Below are 21,148 nucleotides of genomic sequence, written 5' to 3' on the forward strand. Positions count from 1 at the left end.
GTCAAGTTTCTGGGTTCGAGTCTATCCGGCGGGAAGTCCTGCACCTGATTAAATGGTTAAGTGTTATATGAATATCGAAATAAAAAACAATTAATTTATTAATTAATATATATATTATTATGTTAAATTTCTAACAAAGCAGTAATTAATATTATTGTTTGGAAAGATATTGTTGAATTTAATTTTCATCAAACTTTGTAAAACTCTATTTTGACCCTCGAACATTTTCATTAATCTCCTCGAGAAGCTTTAACATGCTCTTGTTGTACACCTTTGCCATGGAAAAAATAAATTTCTTTCAAAATGTTATTAACTTGGGTGACTTTTATATATATATGTTAGGATCTAGGTCGCCGCTGGTGGACCGGGGGTTGGACCGGTTAGCGGTTCTCACTCGTAGGGTGGTGATTAATCCGGTTAGAGATTAACACCGGGGTTTCAATACTACACAACTTGTCACAAACCCTTGAACTAGGTTCAAGCGCGGAAGAGGTTTGCTTTCAAGTTGAAGCGGTACACGTGTATGATAGGCGGAATCGGTTTCGGATGATGGAGATTTGAAGGATGGTGGGTCGGTTTCGGTTATCTGGATATTCGGTATTGTCAGTATGGAGTTGGTTTGTGGCGGTATGTTTAGGTTAGTCGGTTTTGTAGTGAAGCCAACAGAAAGTAAATAACACAACAGATTTTATGGATGTTCGGAGATAAAACTCCTACGTCACCCCTTCCTCTCGAAACCGCGAGAAGGATATTCACTAAGGAATACAAATACAATCCGATCGAGACTTATTTCCTGCTCGATAACACTCTTACAATTTACACCGAAATTGTAACACACACTTAGAATTTAGCACTTAGGCTTTCTTAGAATGCCACACTGTTATCACTTGTAGTAAATGCACTTAATGTTTGTCTCACTTAGTAACTGCTCAATATCTGCTTTTTGTCCCGCTTTTTAATTCTGGTAACTGCATTTACTCTTCTTCAACTGCCTCCTTTTATAGGTGAAATATGCCAACGGTCATATTTCACTTCCTTGAATCTGATTGGCTGGTCAGCGGTGCAGTGATTCAGTGTCTCAGACCTGCCGGTCTTCTCCTCAGACCTGACAGTCAATCTCAGACCTGGCATCCTGTTTCAGACCTGCCGGTCTGTAAGGCAAACCTGCTGGGTTTGTCTTTTACTCAATGTAGGCACTGTCTGCTTGGACAGTTGTCTGTACTTTGAAGATTTCCTTTCTGGCTTATCCCGAAGTAGAAGGATCCGGTAGTACTGTTTTCTGCAGTCTACAGTCTTTCCTCAGACTTGCATGGATATGGAAGTATTCAGTCTGTTCCTTTGGTATCATTCTCAGCAGATACCCAAAGTGTCTTCTTGTGCAGGTCGGCCTCTTGACTTGGCCTAGGTTGGCCATTTGACTTGGCCGAATATCTTTTGATGGTGAAGTGACCGGACTTCTTCCGGTCTTGTTTGTCTTGAGGGTTGATCGGCTATTTGATGGATCTGGCTTTTAGGCTTTGGCCGATCCTTCCTCTGTGCGGTCGCGTACCGAATATTCTTGATCGGTTTGCTAGCTTGACCGGTTCGGTTACTTCACTTGGTTTTCTTATTCATCCGGTCCGGTTCCTCGTTCCTGCATAGGAAGTTTGTTTAAGTTAGGTTTATTTGAACCGGTATGAATTTATCTAACAATTTCTCCCTTTTTGATTATTTTATTTAAAATTATCAAAATTATGTAAGAATGCAACCGTAGGCCGGTTGTTTTGTTTGGATGATTTTTGAAAAAGACTTAGAGAATTTTTCGAAAAATTTTAAGGGAGGGGTTTTAAAAGAATCTCTGGTTTTGGAAGAATCTCTATAATTTATCTAACAATTTCTCCCTTTTTGATTATTTTATTTAAAATTATCAAAATTATGTAAGAATGCAACCGTAGGCCGGTTGTTTTGTTTGGATGATTTTTGAAAAAGACTTAGAGAATTTTTCGAAAAATTTTAAGGGAGGGGTTTTAAAAGAATCTCTGGTTTTGGAAGAATCTCTATAATTTATCTAACAATTTCTCCCTTTTTGATTATTTTATTTAAAATTATCAAAATTATGTAAGAATGCAAAATAAGGCCGGTATTCAAAAATAACTTTATATATATTTATAGCGAACCGAAAAAGACAAAGCCTAAAAACTTAAGACAAATAAGAAAGGAAGGAGAGTCCCTATTCTGAGTCCGTGAATTCGTAGGCGCTCTTCTTTCTCTTCGGTGGTGCTGGCGGTTGCGGTTGAGAGGATTGTGGCCTTTTTGATCGAGACCGCAACTGTTCTACGACCTCTTCCTCGATTAGGTCTTCTTGCTGCGAGGGGCCCGTTTCAGCTGGTTCAGAGATCGTGTTGAGCGTCTCGAGAATTCGAACTTTCTTACTAGCCGGCCGCTTTCTCTTCTTTGATGCCGAGGCTGAGGCTGCCGGTGCTGAAACGGAAGTTGCTGGTGCTGAAACGGAAGCGGCTGCCTTCTTCTTTTTCTCATTTTCCTTTGCAAATCCTGCCAGCCGTCGCTGCTCCGTTTCTAATCGTTCGGCATCCGCTGCGACTTGTCTTGCTATTTGCTCAGCATACCCTGGATACATGCTCTCAGCCCTTCTTATTCTCTCGGCCTCTATTTCATCTTCGGTCAGCTGAGGCGCGGTCAGCTGAGTCGCTTGCGACGCTTCTTTGTCTCTGCCAACCTCGGCGTCCAGCCTTTCCTGGACTCTCTTAGCAACTAGAGCATCGGCCTCTATAGCCGCGGCATCCGCGGCTTCCTTAGCTTTCAGGATCTCGGCCATCTGTGCAGTAAGTGCCTTTACTTCGGCCACGAGATCTTCGTTCTTCTTTTCCAGTGCCGAGACTCGTTCAATTGTTGGGTCGACCCGTTCGAAATCCTTCTTTAATTCCGAAGTGAGACTCTCCAGAGCTAAAATATGTTGAGCACAGTTTTCTCGCTCACCGGCCTCTGCCCATAGTCCGTTGCTGAGTTCCGCCAGACGTGCTTGATGATGATCCACAACCTTCTTTGTTACATCGGCGAACTGCATGGCCGAGTCGAATACGGTCTCGCATCTCTCCTTGAGCGGTTGAAGCTTGGAGACGTTGTGGTCAAGTATGCGGTCATCAATCTTCTCTGATATTGAAGTGTCAAATTGCCGGAGTCGGTCCTCAATCCGCTTCGAAACAACTACTTCAAATTTTTGAAATAGGTCATCAATCCATTCCTTAGGAGGAACTGAGACGGTGGCTGCCGGTGGAGGAGTGTGAGTGGACTGCTCGGTCTGATGAGGATCGGCTCTCTCATCAGAGTCTGTTATTTCAACAACCTCAGTAGGTGTTTCTAATGTGACCGCATCCACCAAGTTTAGTGCCGCATTTTCCAGGATCGGTACCTCAACATCCTCTAAAGTTTGTACCTCAACAGTTCCTGGAGTTGGTACCTCGATTGTTCTTGGAGTTGATATCTCAACAGTTCTTGGAGTCAATACCTCATCATCTTCTGGCCTCGGAGTCTCGACGTCCCTCGGTGTCGCGGTGTCTTCTCTCGAAGTTGATGCCCAGTCCATTTGAAAGTCTTCTATGACCGGAGCGGTATACACCGGAACTTGTTTCTGAACGCAAATTGCTTCTAACCGCGCTATCTCTTGACATACTTCCAATTTGCCTTTTTGAAGTTTTTCTATTACTCGCGGTGCTATGGTAGATACCGATCCCCCTTCGGCATATTCTTCCTTAATCTTTCTGATACGCCTTCTTAACTGTCGAAGATGACTTCTCGGTATCAGTAGACAAGTTCGGCACTGTACCTCATGAATGGTACCGGATTTTGTGAGGCTTAAGATATTGTCCTCTACGTCCTCCAGCCTGGCGAAGCAATCTTCTTGGTTCAAGTCCGTCATCATGCTATTATAGTTCGTGTTGAAGCGGTGCTCATGCCACTCCAAGTACAAGTTTATAACGTCTTCATTCCGCCTGATGATGCCCTGAAAGATATTCTGGGCTAATCTTTCGGCCTCGGCATCATCGGCTTCTTCCCTGCTGAGGCCTTCATTGTCGGCTCCCTCATGATTCCCTTCCCCACCCTCGGTGGTCTGAGGGTTGAAACTTTGTTCGGCATCTGTCGGAGTCCGAGCCGAGAGATCGTCCTCATGGTCCGTTCTATACTCGGTTCCTTCTGTTTCGGCTTCCTCATCAGCCCACTCCTCATCCTCTGTTTGTTGAGGTGGTTCTTCGAAGATTACCTTTTCCTTCCTCTTTCCTCCGGTGTTTTCTTTCGCCGGGGCCTTTTTCTTTGCGGCTTTCTTCTTTTGGCCACTTGTGGAGCTTGAAGCCGACGGCTTTCGTGGAAGAAATTGCTTTGACCGGATGATGCTGCGTTGTATTATCCCAACACCAGGACCGAGTTTGATCTTCAGATGTAAGAATATCTTGCCGAGTTGAACTGCATATCCCCAAGATCTGTCCGAGCCCGGTCTTACCATTGCCATAAGATTGCTGAACACCGCCCTTGCCCAGTTAATCTCTGTTCCATCCATCAGACGAAAGATCATCTTTATTTTGTCCCTGGTTAGATTACTGAAATTTCCTCCCCTTGCCAGGATCGCCCTGGCAAAGACGTCACATGCCGGAATGAGCTCCGGTCTCAGCGTCTGTTTCTTTCCGGATGTGGTAAGCGGTTCGTTGGTTGCCGATAGAAGTTGGCAGGCTGTTCTATATGTATCCTCGTCCATCTCTGCCATAGCATCCATGCCGGTAGTTGGGAGACGCAAACTCTCGGCCACTACTGCCTCGGTAATCTCTACTTGAGAACCGCACACCGTTGCGAGGATCCTGTCGTAGGAGATGGTTGCGGTTTTGAAGAACTCTTCTACCGCTTCCTTGTATATTATGTGAGGACCGTTAAGTAGATGTTCCAAACCGGTCTCAATCAGCCGGTTAGCTACTTCTTTTGCCTCGGTCGTTCCATATTGCCGAATCTCCTCAAAATCTACTTGAGAATATAATTTGAACAATGCCGCATCACGACGACCCATGTTTTGAGGATTCTGAAAATGAAAGAAATCGGCTTCGAAGGATTTTAGAAGAGTAGAGAGAGAAAGTGAATTTGTGAGAATGAAGAGAAATATGACGAAGGCCCCCTTTTATAGGCACGGTTTGGAAGCCAAACCGTCCCATCATGAATGGGCGGGAAATTTCCCTCCAAAACGAAAGAACGTGGTTTCGTGTGAAACGGTGTGCGGTGTCTTTGGGCGGGAGATTTTCCCTCCAAAGTTCTTTGCTTATGTCATCGGTCACGCAATCATGTCTTTGAGACCGAATGGCCGATCGGTTTCTAAGCTTATTCAGATATTTTGATTTATCGGTGTTTTAACAGGTCTAAGCAGATTTTATAAACCGGACAAGTAAGCGGCTATAGATAGAAAATGTGAACCGGTTACTTAGATGAGTGTTCAAGGAATTTAAGAGGACTCGGTTATTTAAACTGAAATGATAATTAAATTCAGGAAATATTAGAAGAAGACAACCGATCATAAGATTCGGTACATGAATAAGCATAAAGAGACAACGAAAGATATAGCCTATTCAACAGGCATTCTCCAGAGTCGTTCTCTTGCCGAAACACAGTTGAGAATGTTCGAGGAGGAGGTCGGTGTGCCCGGTCCGAACTCCGGTCGATACCCAAGGATCAGCTTGCTGATATGCGGTGCATACCCGAGGCCCTTCTTGGTCAGCACCATGTTCTTTAGGTTTTCCCAGATGACCGATGACCAGTTAATGGGCGATCTGCGAAGAATGTTGGTCATGATATTGTAGGTATTCCTGGAATACCGTTGATTGGGAGATTGACATAGGATTGACCTGGTCACGATTTCGAGTAAGAGCTGACCGTGACTAGCAAGTTGTGTTCTTGGCCCAAACTGTGCCACCGGAAGAGGGGTGGCTGACAGGTAAAGTGCGGTTTCAAGTCCCGCAAGGTCCTGAACAGCCGGGAAGTCAGAAAAACCTTCAGCGGGTAGATCGAAGAGTGAAGAAAATTCATCCTCGTCAATCCAGAATGTGTGGTCTCGGACAGTCGAGACGATGTACTTCCCTCTGATGCAGGCGCTTCGAAAGAAGGCCTTGACATCATCGATAAGGATAGGTCCGGCCTCTTCAAGAAATGGTTGAAGGCCGGATTGAACAAGAGAGTCATACATGATTCTCGTCTTAGCATTACAATCCCTTATGTCCGTGCACAAGTCGAAATCGATGCACAGAAAATTTCCCAGAGTTCTGCTAGGCATGATTTAAGAAGAGAGAGTGATTTTGTACTTTCAGGTGTGATGAAATGAGAAGGAAATGGCTCCTTATATAGGGTCGGTTTTTGGAGGGAAAATCTGTTCATTGATGGTTGGTTTTGTCTTATTAAAGAAAAGAATCTTTTCCTTTCCAAAGTGCATTGGGAAGTAGCGGTTTGCAGATCTCGAGATAAATATTCGTTGGAAAGTAACCAGATTAGTTGGGAATTAAATGTGCAGGTGGTTGGGAGTTATCTCATTAAATTGGATTATCTCATTAAATGCATATTCATACCGGTTCAAATAAACCTAACTTAAACAAACTTCCTATGCAGGAACGAGGAACCGGACCGGATGAATAAGAAAACCAAGTGAAGTAACCGAACCGGTCAAGCTAGCAAACCGATCAAGAATATTCGGTACGCGACCGCACAGAGGAAGGATCGGCCAAAGCCTAAAAGCCAGATCCATCAAATAGCCGATCAACCCTCAAGACAAACAAGACCGGAAGAAGTCCGGTCACTTCACCATCAAAAGATATTCGGCCAAGTCAAATGGCCAACCTAGGCCAAGTCAAGAGGCCGACCTGCACAAGAAGACACTTTGGGTATCTGCTGAGAATGATACCAAAGGAACAGACTGAATACTTCCATATCCATGCAAGTCTGAGGAAAGACTGTAGACTGCAGAAAACAGTACTACCGGATCCTTCTACTTCGGGATAAGCCAGAAAGGAAATCTTCAAAGTACAGACAACTGTCCAAGCAGACAGTGCCTACATTGAGTAAAAGACAAACCCAGCAGGTTTGCCTTACAGACCGGCAGGTCTGAAACAGGATGCCAGGTCTGAGATTGACTGTCAGGTCTGAGGAGAAGACCGGCAGGTCTGAGACACTGAATCACTGCACCGCTGACCAGCCAATCAGATTCAAGGAAGTGAAATATGACCGTTGGCATATTTCACCTATAAAAGGAGGCAGTTGAAGAAGAGTAAATGCAGTTACCAGAATTAAAAAGCGGGACAAAAAGCAGATATTGAGCAGTTACTAAGTGAGACAAACATTAAGTGCATTTACTACAAGTGATAACAGTGTGGCATTCTAAGAAAGCCTAAGTGCTAAATTCTAAGTGTGTGTTACAATTTCGGTGTAAATTGTAAGAGTGTTATCGAGCAGGAAATAAGTCTCGATCGGATTGTATTTGTATTCCTTAGTGAATATCCTTCTCGCGGTTTCAAGTTGAAGCGGTACACGTGTATGATAGGCGGAATCGGTTTCGGATGATGGAGATTTGAAGGATGGTGGGTCGGTTTCGGTTATCTGGATATTCGGTATTGTCAGTATGGAGTTGGTTTGTGGCGGTATGTTTAGGTTAGTCGGTTTTGTAGTGAAGCCAACAGAAAGTAAATAACACAACAGATTTTATGGATGTTCGGAGATAAAACTCCTACGTCACCCCTTCCTCTCGAAACCGCGAGAAGGATATTCACTAAGGAATACAAATACAATCCGATCGAGACTTATTTCCTGCTCGATAACACTCTTACAATTTACACCGAAATTGTAACACACACTTAGAATTTAGCACTTAGGCTTTCTTAGAATGCCACACTGTTATCACTTGTAGTAAATGCACTTAATGTTTGTCTCACTTAGTAACTGCTCAATATCTGCTTTTTGTCCCGCTTTTTAATTCTGGTAACTGCATTTACTCTTCTTCAACTGCCTCCTTTTATAGGTGAAATATGCCAACGGTCATATTTCACTTCCTTGAATCTGATTGGCTGGTCAGCGGTGCAGTGATTCAGTGTCTCAGACCTGCCGGTCTTCTCCTCAGACCTGACAGTCAATCTCAGACCTGGCATCCTGTTTCAGACCTGCCGGTCTGTAAGGCAAACCTGCTGGGTTTGTCTTTTACTCAATGTAGGCACTGTCTGCTTGGACAGTTGTCTGTACTTTGAAGATTTCCTTTCTGGTATATATATACTTAAAAGCAAATGACATAATGTTTTACTATTTTAATCAGTTAAATGTGTCAATTTAACTAAAACTATTCAGCGCATGTTTGGTAAGTGATTTTTTTACTCAGAAATGAGAAAAGAAATGAAATGAAATGAGATGTTTGGTTGGTGGTTTTAATTCCAGGATATTGATTTGATTCCTGAATACTAAGGATTCATCCGATCCTCTCTAAATTGGGAAGAATGAATTTCATTCTGTAACGATACACTTTCTCTCCCGTTATCTTCACTATCCTATTTTTTTTCTTCTCATAATTATAATATTATATATATATATATATATATATATATTTTATAATTATATTATACGTTATTTTATAATTAATATAATAATAAATTTTTATTTATTTATGAAATAAATAATTTCAATTATTTATATAATATTAAGGTATCATTTAAAATAAAATTTTAATAATAATTACAATAACTAATAATAATATAATTAATTTTATATAATTAATTTTAAATATTATATATTAATAATAAAATAAAAATAAATTAATTAAAATATAAAACAAAAAATAAAATAAAAATTTTTATAAAAAAATATTTAAAAAATTAAATATAAAATACTTTCACAAAAATTATTATTAAAAAAGTTATACCATGTTATAATATATTATTAAATAAAATATTATATTTAATTTAAATGTATTTATCTACTATTAATCTATAATATTTGAAAGACTTTGTCTTATATTATTTATATTTAATAGATAATTATTTATTTATAATTAGTAAAAAAATTGAAACACTTAACATTTTTTTTATAAATATTTTTATTTTTCTTTTGAAAATATATAATTAATATGATAAAATATTAGATGTTTATATTTTATTAAATTATGTCACTTAAATATTTTATATATTTTAAACAATTATATTATAAAAAAATAATATTTTATATTTTTAATTTAATAAAAAAGTAAAATATTAATCATAGTTTTAATAACAAAATTATATTTATAACTTTTCTCTTATAAATCCAAACATTATCAATGAAAATAAAAATGATTAAAACTCTTAACTAAACACTACACTTATATCAATCATATTCATTCCCATTCCACACATCTATCAATTACAATTATATTCCCATTCCTTTATTTGAACCAAGCACCCTTCAGTTTTTTCTTATTTGGTAAAGCATTTTATTATTGTTAACATCACTTATTATTTTATTTTAAAATTAATAGTTCATTTTAATTAAATAAAATTTATAATTATTATTTAATATTTAAGTTAGAGTAAGTGGACAAATTAAATTTAGTCTTACAAATAGTAAAGTAGTAGTGAGATTAAAACATTGCGACTAGTTATAGTTTTTATATTGTGTTTTTTCAATTGTTATTAGTTGATTGGTTAATAAAAATAATATTTTTAATAAATAGTACTCCTATACAAAACAAATAAAAATTGTTTAATAATTTACTATTATACATAATTACAATGAAAAATACTAAAGTCTTATTCTCTTTAGATTTTTAAAAAAACTCAACTAAATTCAATTTTTCAATCAATTATTTCTCAATAATAAAATCACTTATTTTATTAAACAAAATACTAAAATATTCTTTATTTTAAATTATTATTTTTTATTTTATTCATATATATCAATACCCTTTAAATCTTTTTTAAAAAATAATAATCATTTCTTCAAAGTCATCAAGGATTATTATTTTTACTCCCTTTACATTTTAAAAAAATCTTAATCCGAACAAAGCCTAAATATTTTTATAAAATTTAATCTGGTGAAATATTTAAAAATATTATGTGTATTTAATATTGTGAAATATTACAATGAAATAAAGATATTTATTATTTCATTAATAATTTGATAAAAAAAAAAAGTAATTGATGATATTAGGGATAAGCGTTTATTTTTGATTTTGAAAACAATTATTTATTTTGTAGGAAATATTCATTAAATTAATTGACTAAATTAGATAAACAATAATATTAAAAATAAATAAAAGAAAAAATATACTTTATTAAAAGGGGGCTAAAGTAGTTAGGACCCACATATATGACATAACTATTCGGACTTTGAGTGTCGGCCTAGGTAATCAATCACTTGTGTTCATTGGGACATTTACCCCATTTCATTCTCTGCGCAGTTTTGATTTCTTCTTCATTCAGCACTTCAATCTTAACAGATCTACTTGTAAGTTCTCTCCCTCCTTCTCTGTACCCGTCTCGTTTATGCTTTGAAGGAGGAGAAACCGAACATCGAGCTTATCTAGTTATTGATTCTAGGATTCCCTTTCCGAATCGATTTCTCCTTTCTTCATATCTGGCGCATCGATTACGATCAATTCATCTAATGAATCGTTTCTAGTCTAGGAGCCTTTGTAAATTTTGGATTCAGCTGAAATTTCTGGAGTTAGGGATTTCACTTTGCGGCAAGTTTGCTCATTTTCTTATAACTGTGTTTGTTCTCTGTTCTTTGCTCTTTGATCCACTGTACATTGTGCATTGAATTGAAATGGCTACTATATCTGTACAGGTTCAATTTGTTCATCACGAAATGTTTTGGCATTTCTTTTGTTTATACTCTATTAGGGTTATCTGCATTCTCTTTGCCTTGTGTCTCTTGAGAGATGTGGCAAGTAGTTCTTTTAACTGCTTTTTAAAGTCCATCTTTAGCTAGTTCAACACTTGTAGGTCTAGACACCCAAAGAATTTCATGTCATGCTATGTGAAATTCATCAATTTGATCATTTGATTTAATCTTTCATTATTTGCCTGGAGTGAAGTTTGAATGGATGGAAGTAAGCTCCTCATCTCAAGCTCTTCTAATTTCCATTGCTTTTATCAGGGAAAATGAAATGACTCTGGTGGTTAACTGTGTTTTTGTTTTTTCACTTACTGCAGAAGATTAAATTTGGTTGATTTTATTTATATTTGGCTACTTTTGATCAACATTTAGCATGGTTTCCTCTTTATCTGATGACTGGGTTGGATGAATCATCTTCCAGTTTCCACTTTGTTAAGATTTGTTCCTTAGCGAATCTGGTTTTTCTTTTCTATGCTAGCCAATTCTAAACTGCTTGCGTATATTGCTGCTTTATTTATATATCCTCTGTCCTATAATGAGTTTTTTTTTTCCGATTGATTATAGGTTCATACGCTGGTTGTAAGTCATCTGAAGCTGCAGTTGGAAAGGGACATTTACTGCATGATCTTTTGACATTGTTACAATGTCAGGGCTACTTAATGTAATGCTCTTGTTTTATCCAAACTTCTTGAAGCTGACATTTTCTGTTGAATTTTTATCCTGTTTTTGTTCAAACTGGATGATACACATTGTTTGAGGCTTCATATTGGAAATTGGATGAATGGGATACTCTGCTTTGACTCTTCTCTGGAGTTGATATTATTCTGTGTTAGGTTATCAAAACATTTTGTTCCACATAAAAGTGTTGCTGGAACAGTTGACTAAAGAAAATCATTCTCTTCATGCCATGAAAAGTTCATTTTAATTGTGCAGTAATGTTGCTAAGGAAATTGCACGGTCAGAAGCTGAAATATTTTTCTGTTTATTTTTAGTAAATGAAGAAAATACTAGCATTTAATGCCATCTGTAAGAGTATCAATATCTGGTAATGTATAGCCATCTTACATAATATATAACGTTAAAGAACTAATGCTAAAAGTGTTCCTATTTATTCATCTTGGTTATATATCTTACAGCATGAGTTGTAGGAAGTGGCATTTATGATCATGAAGCTAGTAAGCATCCGAAATATGAACTCGTGGATATTTGTTTGGTCATGGATCCAAATAGCTTAATTTCTTAATGTTAGTTAGATGATAACAGTTTTTGTATGCAATACCTTGTAACGGAAGTAGTAGGATATATTAGTAGTAGTATGGTAATTGTCACATTAAGTTAGTAGGTTAGAATTAGTAGCTTATAAATAGTAGAGTATGTATTATTTGAAGTAATGAATGAAATAGTTGTTGAACAATGTAACATACGTTGTCAAGGGTTCCTGTATTGTACACTGTCGAGGAACAACTGTCCGTTATGATGTTTGGTGGTGATTGTAGCAGCCATATGGAAATCTTGTTTTTTCTTAAAGCATTACCATAATCCTCAAATTAGTAGTATAGCAACAAAAGTTGGGTTACATGTTATCAAAATCCTTGTCATTACAATCCATTAGCTTGTTATGTTAAACCGCAGTATTGAGATGTTTGGTTAAAAATTTCCTTTAGAACTCGCTTTTAATATGCAAAGCTTTGTGACATTCTATATTTACTACTAGAAACCAAATATTATGTTTGGATCTAGTGCTTGTTACTTCTATAAGGAAGATTAATGCATTTAAACGTCAGATTCCAGATATACATCAGCTGTTTCCCGACATTTCTTACATATTTTCTCTTTACACTGGTGGATTTTTTGTCGTTTTCTAGCACTCTTTAATACACGTTTTTTTTTGTCGTCTTCTCCTTGTTCAATTCAGTTATTTTTGTTAAAAGTTTGTCAAATTTTGTGCCTGCAGTCATCCTTGAATGGATCAGCAACCAGTCTTCCTGACAATAATGGTCGATCTTTGGGGACATCTTTCTCTCCCCAATCTGGTGCACCTTCTTCTGTGTTCCATCACACAGGTGAGTGGATTTTCTAACCTAGGAAAAAAAGGTTACTATATATAGTTTCCATTCTAATATGAGATTATTATTATTATTATTATTATCTGACAGGGACAATGCAAGGACTACATAATATCCACGGGAATTTTAATGTCCCCACTATGCCTGGAACACTCGTATCTAGAAACTCTTCAATAATGAATAATGTTCCTTCGAGCAGTGTTCAACAACCTTCTGGAAGCCTTTCTGCTGCGCGATATACGTCGAATAATATCCCTGTTGCTCTTTCTCAGGTTTATTGCTGTGATTTTTTTGGTTTTGTTTTTAGTCGCTGATTATCTTTATTAATGTTGATTTTGTGAAGTTTTGGAAGGTTGAATCGTCACCATAATAGTTCAGTACTTACTTTAAAAGTTTCTTGATATTGTATGAAAGTCAAATATCTTTTGAGATCTTGCAATAATGTTGCTACTATTTTTGGCATATCATGTGCGCCATTCTTGATTGACAGATGACAACCCATGGAAGTTCTCATGGTCACTCAGCTGTAGCAAATAGAGGTGGTGGAATGAATGTTGTTGGAAGCCCGGGATATAGCAGCAACGGTAATGGAATTGGGGGATCTGTTTCTGGGATTTTACCAAATTCTACGACGATTGGTAACCGTAATGCTGTTCCGGGAATGGGAGTATCTCCAATGTTGGGGAATAATGGTCCTCGAATTACAAACTCAATGGGAAACATAGCTGTCGGGGGGAATATTGGGAGGAATATGAGCACGGGTGGAGGAATAAACGTGCCTGGTCTTACTTCTCGGCTGAATTTGTCTGCCAATAGTGGTTCAGGAAATCTAAATGTACAGGGTGGTCCAAACAGAATAATGAGTAGTAATGTTCTACAACAAGGTATTTTCCTACCTTGAATCGTATTTTAGGCTAGGTTTTCTGAATTATAATCTGACAGTTTCTTGGATGCAGCTCCACAGGTGATGTCCATGTTAGGAAACTCCTATCAAGCTTCTGGAGGTCCCTTGTCACAGAACCATGTCCAAGGAAGTCTAAATTCAATGGGAATGATGAATGATATTTCTAGTGATGGGTCTCCCTTCGATTTGAATGATTTCCCTCAATTAACAAGCCGCCCCGGTTCTGCTGGAGGACCTCAAGGGCAATTGGGTTAGTTGAAATGGTTTATGTTTGAAGGTTACCTTTGTCTATCAGATGCATGCATTTCTGGCTATAATTTGAACTACAAAATTTCAGGATCACTTCGAAAACAGGGACTCGGTGTCAGTAATATTGTGCAACAAAATCAAGAATTTACCATGCAAAATGAAGATTTTCCTGCTTTACCTGGTTTTAAAGGTTTGGCAACAATCTGATAAGCTACTTCCTAGAAACCTTTTTCATTCATCACCTGAATAAAAAAAGTGAATTATCAATGACTCCTCAAAACCTTGTGCAGGTGGTAATGCTGAGTATAACATGGATTTGCAACAGAAAGAACAAGCCCATGACAATGCGATGTCCATGATGCAATCTCAGCACTTTCCTGTGAGTATATAAGTTTATGGCATTTGAGTAGAGTGTTTTCCGACAGGTTTTGTTCTAATTGTTAGCTTTTGTATTGCAGATGACAAGATCTACAGGTTTCAACTTGGCAGGGACATATTCATCTCATCGACCACAGCAGCAACAGCAACCGCAGCAGCATCTTCCATCAGTCACTAGTAGTGGTGTTTCTTTTTCGTCTATGAACAATCAAGATATGCTCCACATGCATGGCTCTGACATGTTTCAATCTTCACATGCTGGATATCCCTCACAGGTATCCATCCCTGATCACATTCAATCCAAAACAACACTTAATATGAAATAGTATTTAATACTTTCTGATGTTTCAGGCGAGTGGAGCACCTGGTTTGGGTTTAAGACCTCTTAACTCTCCCAACGCAATGTCAGGTATGAGTTCATATGATCAACTTATCCAGCAGTACCAACAGCATCACAATTCATCTCAGTTTCGGCTTCAACAAATGACTGCTGCAACTGCTAACCAGTCATATAGTAGAGAGCAGGGTTTGAAATCAATGCAGGCTACATCATCACATGTTGCTGCTTCTGCTGCTCCAGACCCTTTCAGTTTGCTGGGTTTATTAAATATCATAAGAGTTAGGGATCCTGGTTTAGCGTCACTTGCACTTGGATTGGATCTAACCACACTTGGATTGAACCTTAACTCGTCAGAAAATCTTCACAAGACATTTGGATCCCCTTGGGTGGACGAGCCTGTGAAAGGCGATCCAGAATTCAATGTTCCACAATGTTACTATGCTAAACAACCACCACCATTCAACGTAAGATGCTTTTGCTTCTCTCTTTTTTTTTTAAACTTTTTTTCGTGCTTGTGGCTTACTTTTTTCCTCTCCTTTATTGCGGATGCTTCAACAGTCATATTTTGTAAAGATCCCGTTGGACAGCTTATTCTACATCTTCTATAGGTAAGCTGTATTGTTTCTTGTTATGAGCTTGTTTGATGTGGGATTATTTGAAAAAATCTAGGTTATGAAATCAAAATCTTGCTCGATGAAAAGTGAGTATATTAATATTTTAGTTGATGAATTAAGTTATTTATGGTTGAAATGATAGGTGATGTGATAAAAGATTTTTTTATGAAATAACCCAAGCTGAACTGATCTCCAAATGTCTTGTATTTTCCAGCATGCCGAAAGATGAAGCGCAGTTATATGCTGCAAATGAACTGTATGTACTCCCATCATTTTAAATTTAATATAAGAAAATTAGGAATTTGAAATTATCTGTTGTGGTTTAATGTTGGAAAATATGGTTTGCAGGTATAACAGGGGTTGGTTCTACCATAGGGATCTCCGGTTGTGGTTTACTAGAGTTGCTAAGACGGAGCCATTGGTGAAGACAAACACTTATGAGAGAGGATCTTATATATGCTTTGATCCGAATTCATGGGAAACTCTCCGCAAGGTCCGTAACTGTCAAACCCTAGAAAATTCATCTATCGTAAATTTAATATGGTTAAGATGGAATTTGTATGTTATGGAAACTAAGATGCTAAGATCTCAAGTTGAAGATCTCACCTCACTTGAGCTTTCATAATCTAAAAAAAAATAAAAAAAATGGTGTATGTTATTGTATATATAATATATATTTATTTTTGTTTTTTTGCAGGATAATTTTGTTGTGTATTATGAAATGCTGGAGAAAAGACCAGCTCTATCTCAACATTAACTTACTGGTAGGTTTACAGACTGTAAATCAATTGTAGCTCATTGGCTGTCAGGTTGTTTTGAGGTCAATGTTCTTGTTATAGAGTATTTCATTGTAAGCAGTTGTTCGATAATTCTCCTATAAATTAATGGGCAAATTGAAGTATTTTTGCCTTAAAATATGCACCATAAAAAAAATTTAAAAAATAGGTTTCAGTGTTTAGGGTTATATGTTTACTTATGTTGCTTCTAAAACCTGTACTTATTTTGGATTTTAAAGTTAAACCCAGGATATTATTATTATTATTATTAGAGTAAAATGCAGATTTTGGCAAATTGTCCGCTCATGATTTTAATTATATATAGTTAAAGTATTGGCATAATTTCGATTCAAAATATATGCAATTCTTGGGAAATTACAAAATGCTTTTGGTATGAAGTAAATTCATTTTCATATCTCAACATAGGTTTGTTATAATCAATATATATATATATATATATATATATATATAATTAATTAATTAAGATTTTTCTCCTAATATTTTTTGATAATGTTTGCTTTTACATATTTAACAGAGGTGGTCACTTTTTTTAAAATCACTCTCAGAGCTTGTTTGATTTTGGGCTATTTGGTTTTTTAGAAGAAAAAAAAATTGGATGAAAAGTAGGTTATTTGGGTTTTTAATAGGTTTGATTATTATAATTTTCTTTTGAATTTAAATTTTATAAAGATAAATAAAATTCAGTTTAGTATTTTGGCTATTATACTGGATCTGTGAATATATAAAATTATCTCTTATTACTCAACAGTAAAAACAACAAAATGTTAAGGGATACGAAATTTGAACTTTTTTTATTTTGTTTTGAGATGTGTTTTTAATTTGTTATATTTATTTATCTTTTAGATTTGATTAAATTTAAAATAATTGATTTGGAAATCAGGGGAATCCTTTATTATTATTATTTCCATTTATCTCTTTGGTTTTGATGGAAAATCGACCTGGTTTTCTTGTCTGTCATGGACATTTTTATTTCAATATTTAATTAAATAATTACAAATTAGTTACTTCCTCCATTCACAATGAGAGTGGACCGGGTTTGATGAAAAAGACGTTGAAAAGTATGATGCTTAAGCGATGAAGCTTTTTGTTGTACTGGGGAAAGTAGTATCTTCCTTTTATTATTATTATTATTATTATTATAAAAAAGTAGCTAGTATTATATAATTCTCCATTATTTATGATCAGTTTCTGTTTTCCTTCACCATGAAGGCTCAAAATCTTAACTTTTCTGTCCTCAATACAGGGGAATGAACATGCATGCATTATATGCATAATATATAGATTTTGACTCACCAATTTAATTTAATGGTTCGGTTCTTCAATAAATATTGTTTTTATCTTCTTATTTTATAGGGTTCGACACATAAATGTATGAGATTGGGCATCTTTAGAGAATGCATAAAGTTTTTTTTGTATCGTCGACCAGCAAAGGACAGAGATCTAGGAATCGGCATGTTTTGCAATCATCTTATTTATTTGGTTATCATTTGGATCGAAAGAATGCGTCCACTCGCCACTGCAATAACATTTTAGGTTGTCTTTTGAATTTGGTGACTCTGTAAATGAATTTTACTTTTTTACTTCTAATATATGAATCAGTTTTTTTGTTCATGTATCATGAATTTCATTTCATTTCATTTTTCTTAGAAATTATCACCACCATAGAACCACTGATTACTCAATTACAGAGATAGATAAAGTGAGTAAACGAAATTATTCCAATTCATGTCAAACTTAAAACATTTCTTTTTAAAGAAGTTTGATTTGTTTTTGTTCTATCTAATGGAAAAAATAACATATTTATTGGTTCCAGATGTCAATCACCACTTACGTAATTAATTATTATTTAAATCCACTTGACTCATTCAAATTAATATGACATACTTTTTCTTTCTTCTGTACATGTGTTTCATATGGCATACATTTTCTTGACTTCAGAGGTCAGAACGTCGGAGTCCGACACGACCGCCGACATTCGCCGGGACCATGACCTACTAATCTTGAGAGAACTCTTCCTCCTTATATTCCTCAAATTGGAAGCCTCAATCCTATGCATGATCACCCAATAACACATCGTACCCAACGTCCCCGCCATTATAGTCGATCCTATAATCGTAACTGTAATCGCCAACCACCTCTCCCGTTCACCCACCACGATGAAACCCAGAGCAAGAAATGCAACTGAAGTCAACGCACACGCCACCCACATCAGCTTATTTATCACCGACATCATCTGTTTCTTCGCGTTACTCTCTATTACCACCACCGACGTCTGCACCACCACCACCGCCAGCGATATGAATAACGCGAACGAGTCGAATACGAAGAACACTAAAAACGCCGGTCTCGGAGCAATGTTAGCTTCCCCCAATACTTGACCAGGAGGAATCTCATTCGGGTCGTCCACGAATTGACCCGGGACGGTAAAAATGGCCGCGAAAGCTACCGTCGCTATGAGAACCGCCACAACCGTTGTCGAATTGATCGCGTTGTTGAGCCCTTCTGAGTGCATCTTGTTCAAGCGTTTAGCGATCCCATGAACCCTTTTTCTAGTTTGCAACGTGTGTTCCAACTGGTCGTGAACCTCATGTTTTATATCGCTGACGGTTTTCTTTAGCTCACGAACCGGGTTCGTTGGCTGCGGCTTGATCGAACGAGCACTCAAGACTCCATGCTCACGTAGGATGCCTGCCACCACCGCCTGCCCTGTTTTCTCCGCCGTGTCAATGGCGGTTTCCCCTACCCTGTTCACGGCTTTCGTGTCCGTACATGGATAACTTAATAGCAATTTAACTATCTGTCAAAACAACAACAGCAATAATTATAAGAACAAGAATTGAAGAAAAGTAACAGAAAAAACATAAACCTTAACCAGTACCTGAGCTCTGCCTTTTCTTGTAGCTATATGAAGCAAGGTGTTGCCTTTAGTGTCGAACATATTGAGAGATGAATTAGGATCGATTTGAATAAGTTGATGAACTACATCAATGTTGTGTCCCTTAACAGCCATGTGAAGGGCAGTCTGTCCTTTCTTGTCTTTGCGTCCTGCGATCGCGGGATCGGCGTTAAGAAGAGCGTTCACTATATCCACGTGACCGTTTCTCGCCGCTGAATGTAACGCAGTTTTGCCATTGCTCCTGGCTATGGCGGTCAAGCTTGGTTCCATTTCTAATAAATAATGAACCAGATTCGTATGCCCTTTTGCTGCCGCCGTGTGTAATGCTGTGGTGTTCGATGCGTCAACCGTCATTGATAACTCTGGGTAAGCCTCCATTAACGCCTTCACCACCTCTGCAACAAAATTTTCATTTTAAAATTTCAATTAATTAATGTAATTAATTAATTAATTGAAGTACCTAAATCTCCTTGCTTGGCAGCAATGTGCAAAGAATCAAATCCATTCCTTGCCTTAATACCAGCAGTTACAAGATCATAATACTTGATCATCTCTCTAACAATCTCCACATAACCATTTTCAGCAGCCACGAACAGAGCAGTCTCGCCGGCCTGATTTTGCTTTGAAAGAAGTTCTTTGAATCCTCCTCCCGACGAATTACCTCCTATAATTTCAATTATCACACTTAGCTGCCTGGCTCTGGCGGCAGAATGAAGGGGAGTATCGTCGCGTTTTCCAGTTAACTGTTTCCTCATTATCTTCTTTCCAGTCTCTCTCCCATGTTCGCCATCTGCCGCCTCCATTGAACATAAAAAAAACTTCTTTCTTTTTTCTCTCTTTGTCTAATGTCTAGTCAAATGCTGCAATTCTTTCCCTTAAAAACCCAGATAAAATATAGCATCTTTAACTAGAACTTTATAATAAGAATCCCCCACTAGCTAGATTCCATCTCTTTTTCTTTAATTAGGCTCGAAAGATCAAATTTCTTTTCTTTCTTTGCTTGGAATTATGTAGATATACGTCTGGAAAGTGGGGATCTATGAATTTACCTATAGTTTGAAAGAAAGATGCAATCTTTTGTTATTCAAACCTCATGAACGCATTCATCTATATCTATACAGATATACATTTATATAAGTGTGTGTTTTATAAAGAGAGAGAAAGAGAAAACAACAAAAGGTTCCAAGAAAGGTGAATGGGGGAGAACATGAAATTGAAGGTGCACATGTATGATGTATGCAACCAACCTTTTTTATGGAATTAATTAGTTAATAATATAATTATATACATGAATGACGACAAGGCGACAGAATTCTAAAAATAAATTAACAAATGTTGTTGGAGGTAGAACTAACGACAAAGAAAACGTTTGATTCTGACTAGATATTGCAGAGAATATACAGAAATCACTACTTCCGATGGTGGTTTCAGGCGAGTACGTCAATCGATGCCGTGCAGTTCGGTGGGTTTTAAAAAACTTAATCCACGCGCCACCGCCTGAAGAGAATGCATTTATCTTTATTTTATTTTTTTTTAAAGTAATTATATTCAACTGATATTTATTAAACTTTATTAATAGTCTACATTTCTTAATTATTAAAGGATGGAGGGGATTAGTTTTTGTTTTAAGTTATAAGTATAAAAGCGTTTTAAGCAACATGTTAACAAAATCTCATATGTAATTCTTTTTTGGGTTACTATGCGATATAATTCACTGCAATGTATTATAAGGTGCTGGTGTTTCTTTTAATATAAACAATCAACTTTATAAAAATTAATTCACCTCTCAGGTTACAAATATATTATGTAATAATGATATGGATAATATATAGTATAAACCATTGGATTCCATTGATGTGTGGATGGAATATAAAGAATAAGCAAACTTTTTTTTCCCACGTGCACCTTAAAAGAATGGTGTAATTGCTATAACCTTAATTCCTGGGTTTCTCCATGTATAATTAATATTGAATTATCTTTTATTGAGAAAAACAATTATTCTCTTCCAAATACTAACAATATCTAATATTGA

At 36.8% G+C, this 21,148-nt stretch overlaps 1 protein-coding gene, 1 non-coding gene and 1 pseudogene across 3 annotated transcripts; 1 reads left to right on the forward strand and 2 right to left on the reverse strand.

Annotated features, from left to right (window-relative positions):
- Positions 1–10,372: 10,372 nt before the first annotated feature.
- On the forward strand, positions 10,373–16,403 carry LOC124914221 (probable NOT transcription complex subunit VIP2). Of its 2 annotated transcripts, none has more exons than XM_047454726.1 (14): positions 10,373–10,479; positions 11,437–11,533; positions 12,827–12,935; positions 13,029–13,210; positions 13,429–13,822; positions 13,895–14,092; positions 14,180–14,281; positions 14,382–14,470; positions 14,550–14,744; positions 14,821–15,273; positions 15,368–15,417; positions 15,638–15,679; positions 15,772–15,916; positions 16,121–16,403. In XM_047454726.1, exons 2-14 carry the CDS (start codon positions 11,516–11,518, stop codon positions 16,178–16,180), a joined length of 2,037 nt encoding a protein of 678 aa, XP_047310682.1. In that variant the 5' UTR covers positions 10,373–10,479; positions 11,437–11,515; the 3' UTR covers positions 16,181–16,403. The 2 variants fall into 2 exon arrangements, with proteins under 2 accessions (XP_047310682.1, XP_047310683.1); XM_047454727.1 differs by lacking the exon at positions 10,373–10,479 and adding an exon at positions 10,699–10,717.
- LOC124916907 lies at positions 12,855–12,935 on the reverse strand. Its single transcript, XR_007096981.1, has one exon. It is a non-coding gene; the product is annotated as a small nucleolar RNA snoR35 (small nucleolar RNA).
- A 1,723-nt stretch (positions 16,404–18,126) lies between the features above and the next one.
- Positions 18,127–19,932, reverse strand: LOC124914193 (annotated as a pseudogene).
- Between the last annotated feature and the right edge of the window lie 1,216 nt (positions 19,933–21,148).

This window comes from Impatiens glandulifera, chromosome 9 (assembly GCF_907164915.1).
Source record: "Impatiens glandulifera chromosome 9, dImpGla2.1, whole genome shotgun sequence".
Classification (NCBI taxonomy): Eukaryota; Viridiplantae; Streptophyta; class Magnoliopsida; order Ericales; family Balsaminaceae; genus Impatiens; species Impatiens glandulifera.